This window comes from Varanus komodoensis, unplaced genomic scaffold (genome assembly GCF_004798865.1).
Source record: "Varanus komodoensis strain SLA01 unplaced genomic scaffold, ASM479886v1 scaffold13_3, whole genome shotgun sequence".
NCBI lineage: Eukaryota > Metazoa > Chordata > Lepidosauria > Squamata > Varanidae > Varanus > Varanus komodoensis.
Window position 1 is genome coordinate 14,764,045 of NW_025335409.1, and position 27,085 is coordinate 14,791,129.

A 27,085-nucleotide genomic window follows, 5' to 3' on the forward strand; every position below is an offset into this window, starting at 1 on the left:
ATTAAATGGCTATTTTTCTTTTTTTGTTGTTGTTGCAAATTGATATTTTAGCATTGCATCAAATCAGAACTTGTATAATGCTATTATACAATTTTAATCTCATTTATTACACAACTTTATATTATACATATATACATACACCTGCACACATCCCTATCTTGGCAACATGACTTCTTATCTTCCAGCTGTTTTCAATATGCATGACAATCAGAGTTTTGTTTGAGGTGGTGCCTGCAGGGTAGACAAAAGAAATAAGCCAGTTATATCAGAAGAGTATTTGCAACACTTTTTGGTGCGATTCTGTGTGGCTGCCTGTAACTTTCCAAACACAGAAGTTTACAGGTGTCCAATCAAGTATGGAAGGCTGCAGAAATGAGGATTGCTCCATGTTCCCCTTGTCCTCAGAAATGTTTAGACAGTCAATTTGGTCTTCTAAATCTTTTCACCCTGCTTGTGAGGAGATGAGGCAATGGATGGATCTGGTGGAAGCCAGTGGTGCCTCAGCCCTCACCTCTCTGCCTCCAGAACAACCTCGCCCATGCCAGACCCAAAGAGAATCTTCTGTCTTTGGGATCTCAGCTGGATTGGAAAGAACCCTGCTGGCTGAAGGAACAGAAGGGGGGGCCTCTGAAAGTGGAGTCCCTGCTGCAACTTTGAAAGGCTTGACTGAGGTTGCAACAGGTACTCTGCCTTTTATTTATTTATTTAATTATTAAAACATTTCTATGCCGCCCCATTCGCCGAAGCCTCGGGGCGGCTCACAACATAAAGTGTAAAGTCTATGTCCTTTTTTTGAGTCTCTTTAGCACAGTCTCAAGAAGAAAATGTTTGGGTTGCTGAAATCAATCCGACCAACGCAAAAATGCACACAAAAGAAATCCTTTGTTGAACTGGTGTTGCACAAACCTGTTGCTTGCCTAGGCTAAAGAGAAATGTGCTTTCTGCTGGACAATGAGAACAGTTTTACACAATTTCTTATTACAGAGATGATACTCTCCCACATAGATACAAAATGCACCAACCCATTGTTAACACAAACAAACATTTAGATGAACATATGAGTGCTTATGTTCATGGAAAGAAGTTTTGAGAACTTGCCATTTTAGCTGCCCACATCCTGGGGCTGGCAAATGGGCTGAGTCCCCAACAAACATTAGGCTAACGTGTAGATCTTTCCTGGTGCACCAATACCATATTAGCTAGCTTTTTTCCTCCACCAGCTTGGACCAAAGCAAAACTTGTTCCAACTCCTTAGAATGTATTTCCACCAAATGCTTTTGCAAAAGGTGTAGCCAATTTCAATCAAATGAGCCCTCTGAAGCCAAATTAGTTAGGTCTGACCATGCTGTTTTAAATCAAAATACCAAGTGCTTGCTTCGTGACAACCCCACAGGTGCCACCCATGGCCATTTCACACCACCCTGCAATTTGATGCAGAGGTGTCCATGGGGTATTAAGCCGAGATTCTGAACCCCCCATGCTTCCTGGGAGACCACAACCAAAGCCAATGTGCAATGAGGTTCAAGACCAGATCTAATTACATTGACCCGCCTGCGAAACGGAAGAGATGGCCAGTATCTGTGCTCCCCCAGTGGAGAGAATTTTGGCCGAACTTACCATCTCTCCCACCGAGGATAAAGGGCCAAAAACCCACAATCCCACCTTCGTCGCCAAATTGTCAGAATCCTGGAATCTCAATTTGAGAAGAGGAAATAAAACTCGGGGTCGTAGGAAAGATCAATCATTATGAACCTCTGCGTCTTTAATGTCTATCCCAGGTTCCCGCGGTTGACTCACGATAATGCATTACCGACCTAGCAGAACATCTACTGGCCATAGGATCGTGCTCCTAGATAGTAAAGCTAGAGGACTTTCTCAATTATAGAAGCATCTTCTTCTAAGAACAGGTCAGTGCCTGAACTCTGAAGTGAGCTATTATGCCTTGCTACACCAGACTTGTGAGTTCTACCAAGGAATTCATCCAGGTTAACTTCAGCTTCTGCACAGATAGGTTAAGTAATGAATTGTGTCTTGTAAATATGTGGGGGCAAAACACTAGAAAAAAATTGGTGGCAGATGAACATGTATTGCTTTACTTATTTTTACCATAATGCATGTAAATAGTAGTCAGGCTACTTGAAAGAGTAAAGGAAAGTAGGCCCCTGGATGGGCAAAATTTTTAATTAAAGTGTTAATGACTGCAAGTACTTCTTTCTTGCTGTCCCTTTCAAAATAAAGGGACTATCCACGCATACCCTTTAAATAAGCTACCTCAATTTCCAAAATGCTATTTATTGATTATATTGGGTTGAAAAGTGTGCCTTACCATGAACTCTCGACTGCGCAGTTCTCCATTTGTATTGATTATGTAATGATCATTCATCTTTTCCTGTGATGGATCAAATGTACTAGAGTTATGGAAAATATTGCTTACTCTTTCATTCAAGGCATCAGGTAATTGCTAATTTTGCTAAACTGACATCATTCACTGTTCTATCAGTTTGAGGTTCTACTCAGCAGGAATTACATTATGTTAATAAGTATTTTCCCTGTTTAAGTTACTTCAAGTTATTAGTGTGCCTTTTGGGTATGGTTGGACGCTCCGTGGTAGTACTATCTTCCCCCGGCCTATTTCCAAATGTACAGCAGAAGTCTCCAGGGGAAAATGGATACAATTCACCTTCTATAAACAAAGATGCTACTGATAGTGGTGAGCTAACCCAGGTGAAAGGCAGCATGTTATGCTGCTATTTAACACCTAATCAGTCTGCAGAAAGACTACAATCATTCATGATTTAATTGTGGACAAGAAGGTAGATCTGTCATGTGCTACTGAGGCTTGGGCAGGTGAGCTTGGTAGGGCTGGCCTGACTCAGCTCAGCCTACCTGGGTACTTAGTGTGACACTAGTATAGGTTGGAGGGCCTGGGGTGGCAGGGAGTCACTATGTTCAATGTCCCTGATCAGGAAAATATTTTATGTTGAAGTGGGCCTTGAGGGGATTCCTCTGGTGCTGGTCCATGGAGACAGACTGGGGATGCTCTTGCTGAACTGCACACACTAAAGCCCAGCAGCCTCCTTGACTGAGCTGGCAAGAAGTAGCCTCAAGTTTGGTAAAGAAGCAAACCAGGATAGTGGCATGGAGTGACTTTAAGCTCCATGCCAAAGCTGATTCTGGAGCATGGGACTTCAACATCTCATGAGGCTGTCTCAGTTTGTCATAGGCTGAACACACAAAGCAGGTCCTACTCTTGATTTGGTTTTGCTTCAAGCTATGAGATAAATAGTCTGAAAATTGTGGTAGTGGCCTGGTGGTTGCGTTCATAGTTAGATCATTTCCCAGTGAGAATTGAATTCAAGGCATTATTTCCCTCCTGCAGAGATGGGGCACCCATTTAAATGCAGACTAATGGAATCCAATGGATTTCTGAGTGCTCTTTGGGATTTTCCAGTAGAGAGAACTGGTGGTCCAGCCTAGGCCCTAGTCTCACTGTAGACCAGTTAAGTGGAGAGGACCATTGGCCTGATTGCACCTGAGTGTCATCTCTGGTGCTTTGGACCCTGCTCTGCTCCTTGATATACTGGGGACCTACAGTCAATAAAACAGACTGTACATCAGCTAAACAGCAAATGGCACAAGAGAGTGAAGATGCCTGAGCATGCTCTATGTCCCATAATGGGCAGCGAGGTTTATTTTGCTGCCTCCATTGCATCCAGCAGAGTTCTTTAGAGTGGTCCGGGGCCTGTTAGCCTTCTTCCCATGAATGGGGCCCCGGTCCCCTCCAGGCCTCGCTGTGACCGTTTTGCATCACACTTGGAGGGCATAACTGCTTCCCTCCACAGCAAACATGATGCATGTCCTTGACTTGACTGATGCTACCATCTTCCTTATTTTATGAGTTCAATATAAGTTGCTATGGCCTGGTGACATGGACAAAGTTGTTCATCTTTTGTTCACCACTCAGGAATCTATTTAGATGTGAAGCAGTATATAAATGTAATAAATAAATAAATGCTCTTACCATAATGGGCTTGAATTTTGGTGAATTGAGCACAATATCCCTTTTAACCAATATATATAAAACTGCATCATGAATAGTAAGGAAAAACATGGTTGGCTTAATTTCATCATCAAAAAATTCAGATATTTTCAATTTATCAAGAAGGCCATCTGTGGTGGGGGCAGAAAATAAAACAGATTTACAGACCTAGAAGTGAGTTCAGGAAAAAAAAAACAGTCACACATTATATTTGAATGAATGCAACATAGTTTCTTTCCAGTGCCAGCCCTAACCTTATCTGGTTAGCTTATAGGACAGGCTTGCACACTAGTATGAGTAATTAGGACACTCATTTCCCCTTGCTCCCTGTGGAATGCATTGCTATACCATTTCCACAAACCCTGCAGCACTGGGTGCAGCTTCATTTGGTGAAAAGCAAGAGGAGGAACCCATGTGACCTTGACCATTCTCTGGGGAACAGTATTTCTAAAATCTATCTTTCAGACTAAAGTACAGTCCATTTTAGCATGCAGAGTTGCAAGAAAGCTCCACTTAATTTCTTGACAGTAAATACCATTAGGATGTTAGAGACAGACTCAGGTGTACACTTTGACCATGTTATTGCTGTTGTTTAGATATAATAGACTTGGGCCAACTTACCATATGCTCCCACAATATATACATCCACATCAATCCTGACAAATTCTTTCAAAGTCTGTCAAAGAAAAAATAAGTGGCAATTATTGAAGGGTTGACTGAAGTGTGTAAACATTACAGAAATGTTCAGCTTTCTATCCACAGAGTACTGGTCCTAGGGCTGCTTCACACAAGATGAGCTTTTCCACAGCAAGTAGCCTTTGGCTGACTGTGGCTTCATCATGCTGTAGGCAAAATGTAAACAGTACATTTCTCATGCATGGCAAATGAAGATGGGGTTCATGCAATTTACTCTTGGGATCATTCCAATTAGTAATATTGACTAACAATTGGTTTTGAGTGCCTGCAAATGCTTGCCCATTTGCAAATGTTTAGTGTTGTTAGTGGCAATACCGTTTCCCCCACTTCAGATCAATCATAGCAGATCAAAACTAGTGGTAGTTGCTGACTCAGCTCTCCTTTTGTCAACACGTTCTGCACCTTACAATGCATTGTATTTGATGATTAAACTGTAAAATGGATGAAAATCAAAATATTTGGCTATTGGTGGGGTAGATACATTGGCACAATCCAGAAGAAATTAAAAATGGGGAAGGGCATGCATGATAAGGTTTCCCACATGTCTGAACTCCTTGTTTCATGTAGGAGAGCTGGGGGAGAGGCTTTCCCTAACCCAGTGTTTTCCAGCTGTGTTGGTCTGCAACTAGCTGGGGATGATGGAATTTGCAGTCCAGTGCATCTACAAGGCACCTGGCTGGGAAAGGCTGGCTTTGTGGCAGAGTACAGGCTTTGCATACGGAAAGTGAAAGCCTTCGGGTATAATCTCTAACCTGGCACAGGAAGCAGAATAGTCATGCAATACCCTCAAAAGGATCCAGGAGCAGCATTTTCAACTAAAGGTATCTAAGGAGCCTCTCAAGTAGCACACAATGGGAAGGACCCCTGCCGGGAGTCAAGGCAAGTTAGAGTGGGCTTGATCAGCTTTAGATGCTTGGTTTTGGGTAGCACAGCATTCACAGTGTAGCAGTTAAGAAAGTGAGCCTGAAAGTTCCCATTGCCTCTGCTATGAGCTTACTGTGAAGATTTTTGCATGGGGCCATCTCCCAGTCTTGGCATTCCTCCCTGCCATCTGCAATATGGACTCAATAATACTGGCCTCTCTTACTGCACTGGCATTAGAATTAATGAAATAATGTTAAGTGATATGGTTTGAACACTCCATCCATGCTGGTTACTAGTATAATATTGTGATCATAAGCCACTTTCATGTCTGGAATTGAAAAGTCAGCTTTTACCTATCATTTCCGTATGGTAATAATTTTGTCTGTTTCCATGCCTCCCCCCGCCATCCCAGTGGCTCTTTTTGGTATCTCCTTGACAGTTTTAATAACTAGTAGATCTCTGCATTGCTAATTCTGTGGTTTGTAGGGTTGTTTTTTTTAATAATGGAAGCATCTATAGAGAAGATGAAGAATTGGAAGTCACCTTGGAAATCATCTAGCCTGCCCAAACTGCAGAATCTTTGACAGATGGCTGCCCTACCTCTGTTTAAACACCTCCAGTGAAGATTTCCCCCAACCCCAGGCATGGGAGAAAAAGAATGCAATGTAACGCAATACAAGAATCTTATTTTTATCCCAGTGTAGCATAGTAACTGGAGCACTGGACTATGAGTGTTGGACCTGGGAAAGCCAGGCTCAAACCCCCACCTAGCCATTAAACTAACTGGATGCTAGCCACCATTTCTCAGTCCAATCAACCTCACAGAGTTATTGTTAAGATAACACTGTGGTGTGGACAGAACACTACATACATTACCTTCAGCTTCTTGGGGGTAAAACAACATATACATGTAATTGAAATAAATAATATTCTACTTTTTCATTGACTGGAAGTTGCACAGAAGGCAATTACCTCTTTCAGGATTCTCATAGCGGAAACATCAAGAAATGATACTGCTGAGAAGTCAAGGATGATGCTGTGGATGTCAACTCTTGGAACGCTGAGGTTGAGAGGAAGAGGAGAGTTCCAGTCTATCTGAAGTGGCAGATCTTTGGTATTAGTAGGCTGATCCAGTTCTTCAATTCTGTTGTTATCCAGCTCTTCATCTGAATCATTCATACCATTAACAGTACAGAGATAACCTTTCTGTGTTGAAAAAAGAATACAATCAGAATGATAAATATTGATAAAGAAATGGCATCGAACACTTCAGCTGGCACTCAAGGTAAGCTGGTAGTTTTTTGTTTGTTTGTTTATACATACATACATACGCTTTCTAGCCTGCCCCATTAGCCGTACAATTTCCTGGGCTGGTTACAACAACAGCATACAAGATGAAATACAGAATAGTATAAAATACAGAGTAAAATGCAATATAAAACAGTAGTTACAAAGACAAGCATTAAAACTAATATAAGATGCACAAAACTGATGACAAAGCCAGAGTTAAAATGATACTTAAAACAGGTTAACAATTAAAATACCACCAAAATAAAAAGGTTTTCTCCTGGCACCTAAAATAATGTAAAGAGGATGCCAGGCAAACCATTCTGGGGAGCTTGTTCCAGAGCTGGGGTGCCACTGCAGAAAAGACCCTTATTTGCATGCCAGCTTCAGAGAACGTATGCAAGAGACAGCAAGCATAGCACTCTAAATACTTCTATAGAATTCCAGGCTCTAGGTAGGAACAGTCATTTTCATTTGAAAAATGTGGAGCTCATAGTACACTCATTGCTGAAGAATCTGTCGACTTGTTATAATCTCAAATCCTTTCTCTGACCATCCCCAACAGAATTCTAGTTGTGCCTCAGTGCTAGTATCTGCTCCCACCACTGCCTTGTGATTATAGGTCTTGACTCCTTTTTAAATGAACACGAGGAGTGGAATTCTTGTAGAAGCCACTGCTTTTCTTACATTTGGACAATAGATCTTATATTTAGAAATGTGCCCCAAATGTTATTTACTTAATTGATGTCGTACTTTGCTAAACCAGGAGTATCAGCAAACAATTATTTGGCCCTTTTGTTTTTTATCCAAGAAGCTTTGTTCAAATGAATGGGGCACTTGAAAATTAGATAGCAGGTTTGTATCTGTCATCTCATCAATTCAGGTACTTACAGGGGTCACTTGGAGCTGTCCCTTTTTCAGCATTCTTCTGATTTTCCTCAAAGCTTTGTTGCGCTTGCGTAGAACCCTCAGTGGTTTAAAACCAACCTGCAGAATTATTATTTTTATTGTTTAGCATGAACTTAATATATCTAAAGATAACGAGAAGTTCATTTCATAAGGGCCAACATTATTTCCATACATTTCCAGTAATTTTTAAAAGAACCCTGAAAGATAGATTAATAGTATTAACTCTGCTATTAGTGCTATTATCCCTGCCTTAATCAGAAATATGCATAAGACTTGTGCCTACATGCTTCATTTTTGCACAGTTCTTTCCTTCTTCAGCATGCCACAACTGAATTCCTGGGTTAATTAACCATAGTTTCCTATTAAATCCAAACTGGGAAACTAACCTTTGAAGTTAGTTTCAGATACTGGTTTGTTCCATACCTTGCAACCAGAGTTTCCTAGTTTCAGTGTGGTACACCAAGAAGGCAGGCAAGCAGTGCACACACATACAAGTATCCTGCATGTCTCCAGGACAAAGCCTTGGCTTTGGCGGGCCACTCCCACAGAAGGGCTCTCCTACAGCCTTTGCCCCCTACATGCTTTGCTGCCACTTGGACGTGTGTGGCAATGTTATCAGCCTCTTCCTCCTCTGGTCTGGCTGATTTGGTTATGTGGTAACAGCAGCAAGGAAATCTGAAGGGTGGCAGTCAAAGGGCTGCTCAGCTTTGATCTGAACTGGAAAGCTACCTTTTTATGCTACACAATGTAATGCCTGTTGTTGCCATAAAAATGGTGGTTGCTTGGTTCTGACTGGAGCTGAGTGGATTCTCAGACAGCTTTCAGTCAATTAAATGCCTCTGCTGGGTAAGCCAGGGATCCTTCCCAGATGGCTGGAACTGGTGAGGGGGGTCCAGGAGACAAGGCATTAGTGCCAGTGGACCCCGACAGGGCACATGGGCCATAGCAGTGTTCCAGCCATGCCAGGTGCTGACACCAGGCCTTTGAGTCACACCTCAATAAGCTGCCATGTGCTATGCTGAAACCAGGCCAAAGCTAGTCTTTAAGGTGTCTTTGCAAGTCCCCTTGTGAACTTGGAAACAGCTCTCAGTGTGACTATAATTTTACTCTGGGAGTGGTGCAGAATTAAAGGAAGGTGCTATTATTTGAGGGATGGGCACCTTCTGCCCATCTAGATAGCACTGACTATAGTTCTCCTCAGGCCTGGCCAGCATAGCCAATGCTGAAGGATTATTGGAATTGTAATCTAAAGCATCTAGAGGACTACATCTTGCACAGCACTGTATTATGTGGCGCACCTATTACCATCTGAGATCTCAGGGCTTTCTGGCTCATATACCACACACTTAATATGAAGAACATAATCTGGATCCAGTCCAATATTTTTCCAGTGCCACACATTTTCTCTTTTGTCCATTTTCATCACTGTCTACTTCCTTGCCCTGAACTGTAAGGAGTTTAAAGGGTTTGTTTGTTTGTCTGAGAGAGATCATCATTTGTATTCTTCTTGCTAGATGTTGTTATATGAATTGACCCTGAAAAAACAATTTAAAACCATAGTTTCACAGTGAAAATAGTGTGGGAAAAATCCCAATCTTGTCATAAATTGCTAGTTGAATGCTAGTTCTTACTAGTTTGTGCTATGTCTGCAATTTAGCTCTCTTTATATATTTAACAACAACAAAACTCCTCTGGACACTTTGAAGCTTTCCAAAAATACAGGAAGGAGAGGGCATATTTATTTTCCTCACAGTTCTTTAAGCCTACATGTTACATGAAAAAGTTGTTTCTATTAAAGAATTGTCACCACTAAAATACTTACTGCTGCAGTCAATTTGTCCTTGAAGAATTCAACATTAGCAAAGAAGATTGGAGATGGACACCTGAAGATCTTCACTCCCTCTGGCTCATATATCTAAAGCCACAAAATATTACCCATTAGTTAACCACATTCTGTCACAATCAACTTGCAAATATACAGTAGTAAAATTAGGAATCTTACATCTGTGTAATCTTTTCTGTTTCTGTAGATGTCACTTCGGCCAACGTTTGCCAAAAGTGTGCATTTTGGACTGCAAAATAAATGGAAAAATCAAATGAGTGTAGAGTTAAAGTGATCATTTCAACTATTTTAATATGAAGGTGGCTCATATATCTGTGCTACCGCCTTAGGATGCAATCCTATGCATAATAGGGTATGATTCCTGTTGAACACGTAGGAGGGTTCGGGCTCCTGCCCGAAACACAATATGAATAGGAATGTGCTATTAAGTGGGTTTAAAAGTAATTCCCTTATTCCAGAAAATCCTGATAATTGCAGTTCTGTCAACGTTCTTTAAGAGAGAGTTCTCCACAGTACATTTCAATGCGTATAGATTTTGGTCAGGGAAGATATAGTAGCTACTGCCTGTGAGGAATTGTGGAAGCTGCAGTCCAACACACCAGGAGAGCACTGAGCTGGAAATGGTTGGTGTAGGCTGCAAACTTCAGCCCAAAAAATCTGGGACATGTGACCACTCAAACTGGAACCAGCTGATTGACAATAAATTAAAACATAAAAAGGATAAACATAAAATATGATTCATTATCTGCAATAATTCCTTACTGTGCTCCTTAAAGTATCCCAAACTATGATTGCAAACAATTATTGCTGATAATGGATCACCTTGTTGCAGCGCATAATTTTTAGGGTTTCATGTGATGCACTGCATTTGTGATACCTTTGTGTTTTGCCATTACAGTGGTACCTTGGCTCACAAACTTAATCTGTTCCAGGACTCTGGTCGTGACCCAAATTGGTCGTGAGCCAAGTTGAATTTCCCCATGAGGTTCAATGTAAATAAGGTTAATCCGCTCTGCAACTATTTTTTTAATCAGAAAAAATTGAAGCAAAGTGACAAAGAACAACAAAGATCACGGCCATCTCCTCCTCCCAGCGATTGTGCGTGGGGGGGGGGAGGCAGGTGCAGGTGTGTGTGTGTGGGGGGGAGGCGGGCGTGGATGCGCTTGGGCAGGGGACATGGGCACAATCGCAGCCGTGGGCGCACTCATGATTGTCACCCAATGCACAGTTCACAACCTGCGACAAAATTTTTATGAAATATCTGTTCATGATCCGATTTGGTCATGAACTGAAGCATTGGTGAACTGAGGTACCACTGTATTAAGCTGTTTCAGTGGACAAGCAAAGTAGAAATAGAAGAAATATCTACTCACAACTGTGCACGGAATACAACGGTCAGGAGTTCAAATCCTAGTCCAGCTGCTAGTCCAAGATCCAGCCCCAGTAAAATAGCCGCAAGGAATGTCACAAGCCAGATAAGCTGCAAAAAATACCCCAAATCAGCATGAGTACTGTCAGTGATGGGCAAAAGCACAGAATCTCACATTCAAGAACACAACAAACTGGGTATAAGGCAAAAGACTGAACTGAGGGTTGAAGTCATGATAAAGTTGGTAGGAAGGGTTCATGGAAAAGATTTAGTACAGGGGGAGGCATTCCAGGCAATTTATAATGCTTGGGTTTATAATACATAAGTAAGCTTCCATGTGAGGCATTTATAATTTTACAGAGCATCCACACATCAACATCTTCCACAAGCAATCCTCATTTGTTTTCTCACCACTTTGCCCATCCTTTTGCTTACTGGGGAAAATACATTAAGGAAGAAAGATGGAATAGCAGCATAATTCTGATGACTGTCATTAGAATCTTTTCATCTAGAAGCACCCTTGGCAACTCTTTGGCTAGTGATGTAAGGAGTTCAGGAATATGACTGAGAGCACCACCTACAAAAAGTATTTCTTCTTGCTAGTTCAATCCTGTGTATTCTGATGAGCAACAGTTATCTGGAATTTCAAAAGGAACTTTTCCACCTGATGGTGTCATGCAAGGTAGCTGTGGTACTGTGTTCAGTATTGGTTATTTAAAGAGGATTGCTTCCCTGTTAATAAACTAGGTGCATTTTCTGTGACGGATTTGTACCTAGCCTTCTTATCAGGCCATGTGTATGGTTTTCTGAGCTGTCTCTGGAATGTATGGATTATTTGTCTTCCTCATAAATCAGGACTACTTAAACTCAGGACTGAGCAGGGGATGAATTTGGCCATCTTGATGTCCCCTTACTCTACCTACTTTTCCCTAAGCACCAATCACATGTTTCCTTCCTCCCTCCCTCCTGTTTTTTGCAGTTTTCCTACCTTTCTGCACTTCCTACAACCTACAATTCCTACAAGTGTTGTAACTCCAGCCCTAATGCTTACCCACTGGCCCTTAGAGCTATATGCAAAAATAAGCTAGTATTTTTTGGCCCTGCCGTTTCTTTTTCTTTTGCCTTCATTTGGTTCTTCATGGGAATGTGGCCCTGACAGCTTCTCTGAAATGGAATTTGGCCCTGAGGCTGAAAGAGGTTCTGCCCTTACATCATAGTCTTAAAATTACTGTTGCAGTCTTAGAGCAATACACAACACTGTGCGCATTCCACTTATTGGGAGGAAGTGCATTTGCAAATTGCACAATATTTCCATGAACTAACAAACAAAAAATTATGAGTGGCATCCATTCATTGAAGTCAAATATTGTAAATAGATTCAGCCATACTAGGATTCCCTTTTATGTGTATCACACAAATGTGTAATGACTCCAGTGGGATCTAGATTAGCCATGGCAGTTTTTATGAATAACCATATTTAAATATCTTTATTATTATTTCATTGATTTATTACATCTTATTACCTCTAAATGTGTATTTGGCCAACCCCAAAATGATATTGCAGGTGTATTTCATGCTAAGATTTGTTTTTATTTACTTACACAGTCATACTTGTCCTTTTTCCACAAAACTGCAATCTCTTTGAACTGCATCAGCATTCCCTTTAAATTGCCAAGAACCAAAGCAGCAAGAACTGACTGTCAATAAAAACAGAACACTAGTAAAGTTAGACAGAAAAAAGAGCACTTGATAATAAAAATAGAAATGTGTATTCCTGGGTAATGTTGTTGGTTCCCTCCTTATTCTTCCTGCTATGGGTCACTCAGGTGTAATGCATATTCTCCTGTATGTGGCATATGGACAACAAAAGAGATATAGATTTATATGAAGAAACCACCTTGTCTTTTCCATCTTGCAGCTCACTACAAAGAAGTGGCCACATATCTTGTGAACTTAAAAAGAGAGAAATTGTCCAGCATAACCCAGACATATTTTTTGTTAAATAGTTTTTTTTTTAAACACATAAATTATTCTGTGGAAGGGTTGTGATTCAAATAAAATTTGAATTGGGGCTCTGTAGAAAACTTCTCTCCCCTTATTCAGGTTAATTCAGGATTGTCCATGTGTATCTCCTCTTCTTTGAAAAGAGTTGTCTCAAAGTAGGTGAACAAAGTTTGATGCTTAAAATTCTGTGCTGTTAAATAACTATATAAATTCCAAGAGAGGCATCTGGACTATTGGCCAGAGAGAGGAAGCTTCTGCCTCTGTTTCTGAGTAAAACTGGAAGATGCACGCGCGCATGCACACACACATGCACATGCCAATTTTTTTTATTATCTATGTCATTAATAATATGAAACCATTAAAAACAGCAGTGTGGCAGGAAGTGCAAAGGAGCACTTGATGGTGATGCTTAACTGATAAAATATTCTTGCAGGTGAGATTCATTAAGCACTCAAGCCCTGGCATTTAGTGTCTTTAGATGTTTGGTTAAAATCTATTCACTTAAGCATTCTGTTTGCATATGTTTTATTTCCTTTTCTTTGGTTATTAATACTCCTGTTCAATTTTTGATCATTGACTTCTAGGCTTGTTTAACACACTTGTTTTCCATATTTTAAGTACTGTTAATCTCTATGCATTAAATATTTGTTGTTATTTTATTGTTGTAAGTCACCTTGATATTATCTTTGAAGTAGGTGGGGCCTAAGTTTTTAAAACAAAAACAAATGGGAAGTGGAGGATCATTCCACACCCCCCCCGCTTTTTTTTTTTTTAAATTGAGGATGAAATCTAAGGCCTTCTCATTCCTGATATGCAGCACTAGGTGTTGCTGCCATACCTCACCCCTTGCATCTCATGTACATGATCGGAAGGAAGGCAGCTGAGGTATTTGGTTTTTTGATTCCCACCACCAAGGTTGTGGGATCTTGGAGCCTGACAGAGTGATGCCCCCTTCCCCAAACGATGTTGAGAGGCCATGGGATTGCACCTTCACCTACCAAAATAACCCCAGATATCTTGGGTTATTTTCAAGCATCAAGCTTATAAGGTAATTCTTTCAATAAAAAACAATTGTGAATTGTGAGGGACAATTGTGAAGTAACACAGCCCAACAGGTGCACCCAGGCATTTCTGACTACTTTGTATATAGAAGTGGCTCCAGATTATTTCTGATGCTTTTGTGTACACAGTCCCCCTGTTGCAGATTGTCACTAGCTTTAGAGTGGTGCTACAGGACAAAGGAACATTCAAGCATTGCAGGCTGATATCAAAGCCTGATGAGGCAATATTGGAGATGAAGATATGGAAAAGATTTAAGCAACTTCTGGACCTGGCACGCTTTGGTGCCATTTTGTCACTTTCTACAGGAACAAAATATTGAATTGCTGTATCTATCCTTGATTTCCCCATCAATTACAGAAAGATAACACCCCACACTTTGAGGGTTTCATGTAGATCTGGGGTATATGTGACAATTGTGGCATCAGTTGGCATTGATCATTCAATTTCCCACCAATTCTGTAGGAAAGAATTGCAACATTGAGCAGGAATGACTTCTTAGGAACTAAAGTCAGTACCTTCTGCAATGGTTCCAGGAGAAAACCAATGGCCAGGATGGCAACCAGAACCACAATAGCTGAGAGGATGCCAGCAATCTGCATGAGAAAAGTCCAATGTAAATCTAGAACATGGTTAGAAAACAGCTTTCCTGAATTCAGTTCTTGCAGGACCTTGAATTGTCTGATACCTGAGTCTTCCCTCCCGTGCTCTCCTGGACACCAGACCTTGAAAGTGAAGTACTTGCAGCAAATCCTTTGAATATACCACAAAAGATGTTGCTTAATCCAAAGGCAATTAATTCCTTTAAAAAAATCAAGATTGTATTTATTTTAATGGCCAGACAAAGCATCATTTACACATTTTCCTATTGATTTATTCATTAGACCTGACATTACTGCATGTATTGATTACTTACCTGGTTGCCATCCAGAGGGTAGTCATGTTTGATGGAATACACTTTAGCTACAGAAAAGGCTACAGCAAAGCCGACAATTGCAATGGAGAAGCCGTCACCCACACAGCTTTGGAAATAGCTTATATTTGGTGCAACAGGAGCCTGAAACCTGAAAGTGAAGATGAAATCAGAGGTGGGCTTAAAAAGGGGCTCCACATGCAATATTTTTGGCATGCTAAGAAATGAGTAACTTCCTGCTCTCTACTAACATATGTATATAAGGATTGAACACAAAGTACAGACCTGGCAGGCCAAGAGTGATGAGATGTGGAATATTGGGCCAATCTTTAAAAAACAAATTTAAAACCAGTTGAGAGTCCTGCTAGATGTTGGATTTGCACTTGCATTTGATGCTGGTCAAGCTGAGGTCTTCTGGTCCCCCTAGGGCAGGGGTCCTCAAACTTTTTCCACAGAGGGCCAGTTGAAAGGTACCGGCGGTGGGTGCGGGCCGGTGAAGGGGCAAGGGGTGTGCGTGCACGCGGCGAGGCAAGGGTGGGCGCGCGCAGCAAGGCAGCAGTGGGCATGCGTGGAGATCGTTTTCTCCGGGCGAGTCCAAAGCAATCTCTGTGTGAGCAAGCTGCCGCCCTGTGCCCGTGCACGCGGCAAGTCCAAAACCTCTGAGGCGGGCCGGATAAATGGGCATGGCAGGCCGGATCCAACCCACGGGCCATAGTTTGAGGACCCATGCCCTAGGGCATGTGAGTGCTCACTTTGTAAAAGTGGTAGTGGAAAAAAAATGGGAAGGAAAGAACAAAGTTGCAGCATAAAAGTTAACAGTGCACTTGTTTTAGGTGTGGATATATGTGAAGAAAATCTGGTGAGCTCTGTATTATCTGTGCCTCCTGCAGTTTTTAAGAAATCTCGTTTTGTAGTATCATTTTCCATTACTAAATCCAATTCTTAATCTAAATCCTGAGTCTTTTTCAATACTAGAGCCAGGTTATAAAATAATAATAGAGCAGAAGAACTTCTGGAGCACCTTGTATCAGTGCTTCATGACCATAAGCATAACTTAAAATCTATGATCTAAGGAAAGGGCTCCCAAGTAAGAAAACATAATTAGGCAGAGCTCCCTCTACTTGTGACACTGTCACATGGGGGATAGCCTGTTATATTGCCTTTCTTTTAATTTCCTATGAAGGCAAGGTGATATCTTCCCATCTGAAAGGAAGCTTTGATCTACTAGAGCTTTATTGTTGGCTATTTTTTTTTAAATTATGGCATGTATCCAATGGGTTAGATCCTAATTTAAGCAGCTTTCACTATAGTGAGTCTTCCTTGTAGGACCCATAGATTTTTTAAAAACAGTATTTTTAAATGGGTAGGGATTGTTCATGTCTTTTTTGTTGCTACTAGTTTTACTGTACGTTGTGTTTTTCTAAAATCGTGGCTCACCAGTGCTGTTCCCCAGGCTTATGTCATGTTCTAAAGTCCACACAGTGCTACAGAGGTTCCATAAACGTAAGACTTTGCTAATGAATTCCTCTAGAGGGAGTTGTAAAGCAACCATTTCCTAAACAGAAGTCACCTTCAGCACTTGGAAGAGTTTATTTGTTCCTGTTTCTCCACTGTACTTTTTTAAGCCCCAGAGATGATAATGTCTTTGTTCTGGAGATGCTAATCCTTTGTTCCACAGTCCATGCTATAATATTTGGATGGGTTTAGTAATGGGGCAGTATCCAGTGACAGCCAGTGTAGCATAGTGCAGGACTGGAACTCAGGTGATCTGGATTCTGTCCCCACTCAACCTATTCTACCTCACAGGGTTGTTGTTGTGAGGATAGGAGGAGAAGGAAGAGAAGGGTAAGGAAAATTATGTAAGCTGCCTTGAATTCCTTGAGAGGACATAAATATAAATATAATAAATATCCCTGCGCCTTCACTTATTCTGTTGCACTAATGGGGCCCACTGCTAGTGTGGAAGTTCCTAAGGCAACCTTGGAAACAACCTGAAAAAGCCATTTCTGGAATGGGATGAATGAGTGCAGCTTTCCTCTGCAAGCTCCACTGTCCTGCCCCATTCTGGAAGAAGGCATTTCAGTTCCTTCCCGGTTACTTCAGGAGCGGCTAGCCCTCTGGTGCAGTAGCAGCGGTTCCCTCTAGTGTTCGTGGACTGCTGGATTTTGCCCAATACCAGGCAGTTTTTCTTCTTGCCAAATTGTGGCAAAATGCCCTCCACATGAAATATAAGGCACCCTAACATGCCATTAACATACTTACCCTTTCTCTAGATTTCCAACAACATCTACTTTGAATTTTTCTTTGAAATTGAAAGCGTAGGATAGCCCAGCTGCAAGGATTGTCTAGAAAGGAGCACAACAGGTTTCAAAAAGATGGTTCTCTCTAGCCTTCAGTCTTGTATTAGGAGTCATTTACAGGCTTAAGGGTTTAACCTGCTGCTTTACAGAGCTGATTGTTGGAGGCAAAAATGCAACCTTTAGACAAAGCTTTTTTCTTCTGGCATTTGTATTTCTCTGCCTATCTATGTAGTCTATTAACCAGCCATGAGATGGCTGGTTTCAACCTTTCATGACGCTTTTGTTCCAGTTTGAAATTTCATATTCTAAAAAGCACTGGGAAAATGGCTGGAAAACATAAGAGAGGCTCTGGAAGAGGATAACATTCTGAAAGCTCCCTGCAAACTTCTGTGAGTTAGAGATCACGAGAGCACAATAAATGCCATGCATGGTGAAGCCCCTCTGGCATTTATCTTCAGGATACTGAACATTTGCTTTGCTATTTGCCTCTACATCATCAAATTTATCTACAAATAATAGATATTAGTATCAGCTAATATAGTTAATAATAGGTATTAGTATTGGCTAATAATAGTAATAATATCTATATTAGTATCAGCTAATAATAGTACAAGAAATAAAGAACTTAGCCAAGTCACCAAACCATTCCACTGTAACTTTACCTTGGGATGGCTTGGTAGTTATATTGACATAAGAGGACTGGCATTCCAGAATTGTCCAGTTTGAGATCATTTTTTGCATGACCCCATCAATAACATCTTAAAACAGATTTTGGAGCTTCCCATGTTAACTAAACCAAGATATAATGTCAGATGAAGGGATCTCCTTCACAAGACAGCTCAGTGCAGATTAATGAGGAATATACACAATGGTCTTGCTTTCTTCCTTCCAAACAGATTCAAAAAATATATTGTTTGCAACAGGACATAAAGCAAATTATGATTTTTTATTTTTAAATGATTGTTTTTCTCATTATTCAGTGGAAAAAGAAGATCCTTACCACAATGATTTCAATGGGGATAGGAACAGGAAGCTTGTTTTTATACCGGTCATTCATTTCCTTGACTACAGACACAACGGCCAAGACAATCAACGCAGTGACGAGGTCTGCAATGTTTGTATTTGTAATCTGCCCAAATATATCTCTGAAAGTCTGTCATACAATGAAAAAAGAAATACTGCTCCATGCATGTTGTTGCATAAGATGACAATGATGTACTTAGCACTTATATTTCTCATTTCAAGTATTCAAGGCACTCCACACATATTATATTACAGCAGCCTAGTCATATTATACCTGGTAAAGCAGAACCAGTGCGGTGCTGTGGTTATAGTGTCAGATCAGCACTGTGAAACTCAGCATGTGACCTTGAGTTGATCGCACTCTGTTTCACAGAGTTGAACCACAGGGGAGAATAATTTTACTATTATCCTCAGTATCAATATCATTATTATGACATACAGCTCTTCATTCTTAAATCACATGGCAGTGTACAAAATTAAGGCCACAATCCTAGGGCCATCTAGACATCCTATGGCCATCTAGTAGGTCCCTGAAATCAGTCCCATCCCCAACTTCAGAAATGCACTCTCAGGTTGGAGCCTGGACTCCATTTTGGAGCATCCTCCCTCCACCCTGGTGGAAAGAACAGCACTGGGTATGGCTCTGAGGTTGGAAGACTGACTTTGGAGCTGGAGGTTTGTGAGCAGGGAGGAAGACATGGATGGGAGGAATAAGGCTCGACCACAACATGATGTATTCTGGTGGCATCTCAGCCTCTTCTCCTCTTATGCTGGGGCAAAAGTCTTACGGTTGAAATGGGCCAGATAAGTCTTTTGCAGAGTGGGAGGATTGTAGAGGCAGCCTTTGCCTTTATGCTCCTTCTGCCATCCACAGGATGTCCATAATTCTCCAAATTCAGAGTTACAGTCATCCATTAAGACAACAAATAAATACAAACATTTAAAAAAACCCTGATGTGTGCTGTACTGAGCTTTTCAGAAGTAAAGTGAAATGTCAGAAAGAAATATTGTAGATTTGGGCCTGGGGAGGCTGAGAGAATTGTGGGTTGTGGGCTGGGAACAAACAATCCTTCAATACAAAAGGCGATTCAGTATTTAACAGTATTTCTTGTGGTTACTTTTTCAATATCTCATAATAAACAGAAGGAGGTGGGGGTGGGGAGAGAGAGAGAGAGAGAGAGAGGGAGCACTCTGAAGAATAATTACACAGGGCTTTCAAACACATACCCATATAATTCCCAATGGTTCATTATATCCGGGCACTTTTAGTTGAAAAATTAATTTCAGTTGGGACACAAAAACATGGATAGCTGCAGCAGTAGTGAATCCACTTATTAGTGACTGAGATAAATATATAACTATGAAGCCAACCTGTAGGATACCCAACAGCAGCTGGAACACAAAGAAATAAATGGCATTTGTATGGTAGTAAAACAGAAAAGAAATGGAAATCATGCTAGTCCTCTTTGTTAACATTACTTCATATCTATATAAAAAAGCACATCAGCTTTCCATACATTAAGCGCAGGCTATTTCATCATCTCATCAGGATTTAGATGCTTCACAAATTGTAATGAAAGCACCGCTCAAGGAAACAGTATTGCTTCAAATTTTCCTTTATCCAATGTACTGACTAGCACTACATGGCTAATGAATGCCAGTGATACTGCCACAGAGATGCATAAGTTGCATTGAGTTGTGTAATGCTCACACTGAGAATTTAAATTACTGCTTCTTCACCAAAGTGATACTTGGCTGTGTCCGTTTTGGGTGGGTGGTGGTAATATTAAACCCTGCCCATAAGTAATCCTAACAGCAATCCTCAAAGGCAGACCAATGTTATTATCATGCTCTACCAGAAAAATGCTGCGGAGAGATGGCAGCTCTCTTTAAGACACCTGGTGGGTTCATGGCTGAGCTGAAATCTGAACCAGAGAATTCCTGATTCATTGCATAGGCCTTTAACTACATGAGGCCATCTGCTCTTTCCCTAGATTTCCTCATAATCTTGTTAATCTTGCTTGATGAACTGTATCAGGTAAGATGCAAGGTGGCCATCTTGGCTGACTGATTATTCCTTCAGGATTCCGAGCAGCACTGTAAGCATATCAAAAAGCAGAGGCTTAACATATTTCCTCAAGCCATCTTGGAACCAGTCATTCATCAGGCCTTTTTCTGCAATGCATTTGCTTTCTGCTTGCCAAACTTTGTGGAGTGGTTTTATTTGGTGATCCAATAGTTTGACTGATGAGTGCATCAGAAATGGGTAAACAGATGAAAAAAACAGGTTGGGCAGTATCCAGTTTGGTATTAGTGCTAATGTAAATTCCTCAGAAAGCCCCTTGTACCAGTTACTGCTAGTGGTGTTGCACTAGAGGTCACTTGCCTTTGCATGATGTAGTTTGCATGAGCAGTAACACTGAATTGGATATTTCCCATTATGCAGAATTCAGCCCTTACCTGAAATATGCCAGCTAGCACAGTCACTGATGCTGCCACCATGATTCTTTGCTCAGTGATTGATGGGTCATCTGTTATTGTGCCATTGCTACCAGGTACTTCTGGAACTATCCTTAAAACGGCTCCTCCTACCATCAAGCTCAGCACAGGAAAGGGACCTGTGGGACATTAGCGTTGCATTAGGAAATGTTTACTGCTTGATTCAAAAGATTATGTCCATAAAAGAAGTGTGCACAATGCTCTCTTTAAGTGGGAAGGGTAAAGATTAAATCCTGCTCTCTCCATTGACCTTTCATCAAGAAGTTCTTGGAGCATTCGGGTGACACAGTGTTCTTCATCCTGATGTTTGTTTTATGGGCAACTTAAGTGGAATATTGGTAAAATCATGCATGCTACCAGTGATCCTGTTGTCCAACTGCTTCTCCTTATATAACCAGCACGGCACCAACCACATGCAAGATAGAGGTATTGGTAGGCTCAGGGGAACTAAACAATTATTAGTATTAATACTATGTAATTAAATTGATTTTTAAATTATGGTCAGGTTAAACATGCCCTTTATTTCCAAACATTTAATGGCATATGATAGGTTAAGTCTGCTGGTTTAATTAGGGCTAGTTTTAATGTAAATGTTTTAGATATTAAACTGTTTTATATTTTGGAATATTGAAATTTTTAGCGGTTTTAAATTTGCACACTAGATTTCTATACTGTATCCTATTATATCTTTTGTATTTGTTTAATTGTTGTGAACCACCCAGAGAGCTTCAGGGTGGTAGAAATGAAGTAATAAATAAATAAACCCAACATTTTGCATAAATATATAAACTCTTCAGACAGCTATCCATAGGGAAGGGGGACCCACCCACAAACTGTCCAATGAGGACAGGATGCCTAGTGGTATTGGAGTGCTGACTGCCTGTTGAGGGTGGAAAACTGGACAACTAGAGGGTCATGATGTCAGCTAAAGACCCCATAAACAACCATGAGTAAGACCCATGAGCATGTAATCGATGCTTTGTGCAGGAAAGGTATTATACATTTTGTTGCAGGCCCCACTCCTTCTTTGTATTTTACTTGTGGGCTAGAAACCTATGCTCGGCAAAGAACCTTGGAATTCAGCCGTTTACACAATATTTTTAGCCAAGTAGATTAAAGCCACTTCAGAATAGCAAGCCCTGAGGTTTACATGTGGCTCAAACAAGAGAGAGCTTTAGGGTTATGTGTCCTTCATCCACAATGTAGTAAACCAGGCCTGTGATACTAGGGCTACTCGCACAATTTGTTTGTTTATCTATTTATGGCCACACATGGATGGCATGAATGGGACTTGCTTGCATAGGTAGCTGTGCATGCATGTAAACTCTGGCTTATGTTAAAGGTTCTTCAAACAGTGAGAAGAAGCATAAGCCTGAGGTTCACTCCTCTGCTCCCCAACTACACATGGGGTCCATTCATCAGTAGTCCCTCAGTCGAAACAGCCAACACTGAGTCTCTGGTACATGAAAAAGTCCATGAAGTCCATGAAAAAGTGGGGTGCATCATTCAGTTCTGCCTTAGGAAAGGCTTTTTATAAATGTGTGCAGAATATTTTCCAGCATGAAGATATATAGAGCATACATTGTTCTGCATGTATGCATCTAAACCCTTGGACCTTCACATTCCATTCATATTCTTTATTTTATCTGGTGAGATCTGCAAAACATATCCTACTCCTATATATTAATATTGATATTGCTGCATGAGATTCTAGTGGGGGGAATCTGTGATGGAGTGTAACATATTGTTTTATGATTTTACATGGTACAGTATACCTATGTTAGAGCCACTAACTGGAACGATCTGCAGGGGAAACAGTTTTTAGAATTGGTTCATGTCCACAACATGTTTTATTGGGAGTTTGATTGAAATCTTGGAGGACATAACACAGTCCAATGGTTCACTGGGATATAGTTCGACTTACCCACTGATATATGTCTGGAAGTGCCAAAGAAAAAATATATAATCACTGGGAAAAAGGCTGCATAGAGTCCATATCCTGGAGGAATATTCACCAGCAAAGCAAATGCTAGTCCTAAAATGATGGAGAAAACCATGTAAATCACATTGATAAACACTTCCGCCACACTAGTGGAAAAAAATGTCAGTTTAATGCGGCACTAGCACTTGTTCATGCAACTAGAAATTAACTCCAATTAGTACTTCCAAGATGGGACAAGTCAATGTAGTAACCTATGAAAGGAAGCTCCACTGAATGATGTAAGGCACTTTGAAATCTTTAAAAAAAGAAAGAAGTAGGATATAAAATAGATAGATAGATAGATAGATAGATAGATAGATAGATAGATAGATGTCCTATTCCAGAAGTGTTATTCCAGATTAGTTTCTGAGGGTGGAAAGAAGTGATTTATCAATGTTTACCTTGTAGGATAGCTACCAGCCCTGTGCTAATTCCTGAAACAATGTCACTGAGAATCCAGTCCTTCCAGCGGTATATAGATAGCCAGGAGATGATGGGGAACAAACGAACAGCCACTTTCTTTGCTCTTTGAGATGTGCAGCTGAAAAGACAGTAGTTTAAATAGCATTCCTCATCGAAGCATAAGGATTATAATTAAATTAAAGGAGTTTAATTTAAATACATGTTACTGTGGCTTAGACTACAATGAATAATTTTTCAGCAGAAAAGTTTAAGTAGAAGCAAAACTATCTGCAAGATCACTGTGTATCAAACACTCTTCCCAGAGACTGTAATTTTTTTCATGAGTAACAAAATTATTTAATAGAAAATGTAGTTTGTGGATGCAGAATGGAGCCAGAATTGGGCCACTGAGAAAGAGGAAAGTATCACTGTATTTGGGGAAACCAAATCAGTGAGGAGTGAGCATGCTCGATTGCAATGGATGTTGAGTATCTATTGGGAGAGAAAAATGAAAAATGGGGTCTGGTGGAGGAAAGCAATCTCGAAAGAGGGTGCTGAATTGGAGTGCCCACTTTGCACTGCAGAATGTTGTTCCAGGTCCCATTTATTAATCTATCATTAAGCCCAAAATCTCCAAGGGATTTTATAACAACACAGTAATACAACAGTACATGGTACAGCCATTTAAACACACCTAGTGCTCTCTCACTTTTAATGAGTAAACCTGACAATATGGAAGCTGATATCTGTTCTTACATCATTATTATGCCCATAACCTTCAAAACCACAACAGCTGAAAGTGTTGATGGGACTGTTATCTGCGTGCCTGCAAAAGTTTCACCTCTGCAATTTCTGCTTTTATGCAGTTTCTAATGGCACATATGCCCCAGCAAAAGAGGGGGGCTCCTGCTACTTCACTGCTTCGGTAAGATTCAGGAGGCTGTCTTATTCCTGGCCATTAGGTGGAGATCTGGAAGCAATGGGTCTGCCATGCTTAGGTTCATGATGGAAGCATTTTGCCTTCTTGTGGCACTCAGCAGCCACAGTATGAGCCCTCCCACTGAACTGTGTGGTCAAAAAGCAGCCTGGCTGTGCTTTCAGACCTGCAGGAATGGGTTCAGCCCTGACTGGGCTCAACCCGAACCCTTCCCCCACTTTTGAGGCACCTGTTCCCCCAACATTTTTGAAGTAACCACATTCCTCAGCAGGTTTTTGAGGTAATTGTATTCTGAGGTAATTCAGTTTGGGCACCAAACTTGCAGTAGTGGCACTGTGGTTGGGCAATGCAATGCCTTGCTCGCCTCCCATTTTTGAAGCAACTATTTCCTCACAGTAACACTATTTTCAACAGGTTTTTGAGGTAAATGTATTTTAAGGTTATGTTGTGGGAAGTTTTAAAATTTTGTTTTCATACTTTTATTTATTACAAAAAAAATGTGTATGTCACTCCGTTACAGAAACTTCTCTGGGTGTTATTTGCAATAAATAATACAATATTCATCCTATAGAAAAGTTTACAACATATATACTTTATTTTTAAAGTCTTATTCCTTCCACTTTCTGACCTGTTTGAACATCAGGAAATGGCAGTTATAAAAGAAATACTGAGGAGGAGGGTGGATAAGCATATTTGAGAAATGTGGTAAAGATGCCTTCCACAGGCTTTATTAAATTCCACCTCTAGGTCATCTTATCTGCCCCTTAGGCTCAACACACACACACACACACACACACACACACAGAGAGAGAGAGAGAGAGAGAGAGAGAGAGAGAGAGAGAGAGAGAGAGAATAAAGCCAATGCTTTTTTTTTAAACTTAGCCTGGTTAGTCTTTGATGGTTTAACCCAAGCCATTAAAAGCCCAACCCAAGTATATTATTATCATGTATCCAGAGCCTTCAGGGGAAAGGAGTTCTACAACAGTGGGACAGCCATCAGAAATACACTTCTTTCTTCTTATTTGAATGTGACACATGACTAGAGTAATTTAAAATATTGTTTTAGGGCTTGTTCTAAATAGTGTTTTAGAACATGAAGGGGAGTCGGGTCTCTGAAAAGAGTAGGGCTGAGACCTTTTTATTTGCCGAACTAATAAAATTGCCTCTGAAAGTGTGGCTCAATAACTTTTAGGTGGATTAAGACTCCTCATTAGGATGTGTATGGGTCACAGGGAACATTATACATATGTACATACATATTAAACAGGAGAATTTATTTATTTATTTAGAAGGCTTCTGTGCCACCCCATTCGCCGAAGCCTCGGGGTGGCTCACAATAATAAATAAATAAGAACAGAATAAAACAATATAATATGAGTCGACCTGGCCCGAAAAATAACATAAATAAATAATATTAACAATTAAAATAGCATTTGAATAAAAAGGTCTTTGCCTGGCGCCGAAAAACAAATAAGGATGGTGCCAGGTGGACCTCTCTGAGGAGCGCATTCCATAGATTGGGCACCACCACAGAGAAAGCCCTCCTCCAAGTACCTATCCTCCTAATTTCCTTCACGGAGGGTTCCCGGAGAAGGGCCTCTCCTGCTGATCTCAAGGGGTGGGCGGGCATATATGGACGTAAGAGCTCCTTCAGGTAGCCAGGACCCAAGCCGTTTAGGGCTTTATAGGTCATAACCAACACCTTGAATTGGGCCCGGACTTCAATGGGGAGCCAGTGAAGCTGGCTTTTTTATTATAATTATAAACATCATTATAAACATTATTATAGATAATAAACAGGAGAGATTTGAGTAGCAGGTGGCAGGTTTTAGTATATGCACCAAACTATCAGAATGAAAAGCAGTCCTCTGTGCCATTTCTTTTTGTTTCTTCTTCTTTTCTCTCAGGCTGCTAGAGTGGAAAATGCAAGACCCACTGGAACAACTTATAGAAAATATTTTTTGGAAAACCAGCCAAGGATAGTGGCATGACTGAAAACAGAGGAGAACAACCCATTGCATGTAATACTTGGCTTCCAACAGCATTGTGCACATATATTTGCAATTATAACAAAAAGATCGAAAGAGGGGAAACTACAAACAGTAATACTCTTAGCAACATTTGCAATGGAATGTCTCTTACCTAAAGCGTACTCTGAGATGATCCGCAAAGGTTTTGTGGTATCTGTGCACTTTCTGATGCTCTTCATCAAATAAAAGCTCTGAATACACTGAACGGGCCACAACATATTGGTTGCCTACAGGTTCAACCATTTCTCCAGAAATTACTTCCCTATGACAGCTTTTGAATTCTTTTTATCATTAATCACTTAAAGTCACCTGAAAATAAATAACAGAGTGTGCTTTTAAAATAACTTAGTATCATGAGGCCCACAGATGAATGAACTCCAAATTGAGCATTACCACCTTTGAAGTTTAAACAGCATGACTAAGACATTGAAACTTAGTTTTTCTAATTACTGTCCTTATCCTTTCTCATCACTTTCCAAAGTGGTATATCTCTGGGGGGAGATAAAAAAAATGCACCCTCTTATACAAAAGTGCCTTAATAATGGATATATATATATGTCAACATGCAGAAGATGAACTACTTAGTTGTGGGTCAATCGCTTAAAATAAAACATGTTCAAAAAGCCAGCCCTGCTTTCTGTTATAATGGTGTGGAAAATGAACATTGTTGGCTTTTGGAAAGACTTAAGTGCTGACCCAGGCCCAGATTTAAGGTTTGATTGTCTTCATACTTTAGGACATTCATGAACTGGAGCCCAGGTTTCCAGATTTGGACCTATTGAAATTTATCAATAATAGCCAAAATAATTTTCTTTGAGTGGCTTCTAGAAATGGAGAAAGCACAGGCAAGAAGCTCATGTGTATTGCTGGAGATAATTGTACTTGTTCCATCAATTTGCCATTAAAGGCTACTGTCATGTTAAATGAAAC

At 40.5% G+C, this 27,085-nt stretch overlaps 1 protein-coding gene across 1 annotated transcript; it reads right to left on the reverse strand.

Annotated features, from left to right (window-relative positions):
- Nucleotides 1–207: 207 nt before the first annotated feature.
- Nucleotides 208–26,398, reverse strand: SLC26A3 (solute carrier family 26 member 3). The gene is made up of 20 exons (XM_044423273.1): nt 26,268–26,398; nt 23,188–23,327; nt 22,730–22,840; nt 20,767–20,924; nt 19,534–19,698; nt 18,284–18,436; nt 17,246–17,328; nt 14,987–15,134; nt 14,759–14,872; nt 14,589–14,666; nt 12,609–12,704; nt 11,012–11,118; nt 9,798–9,867; nt 9,618–9,710; nt 7,778–7,873; nt 6,572–6,805; nt 4,661–4,715; nt 4,022–4,170; nt 2,327–2,389; nt 208–231 (listed from the first exon to the last, which is right to left on the reverse strand). The coding sequence occupies exons 1-20, from the start codon at nt 26,396–26,398 to the stop codon at nt 208–210; spliced, it is 2,268 nt and encodes a 755-aa protein (XP_044279208.1).
- Between the last annotated feature and the right edge of the window lie 687 nt (nt 26,399–27,085).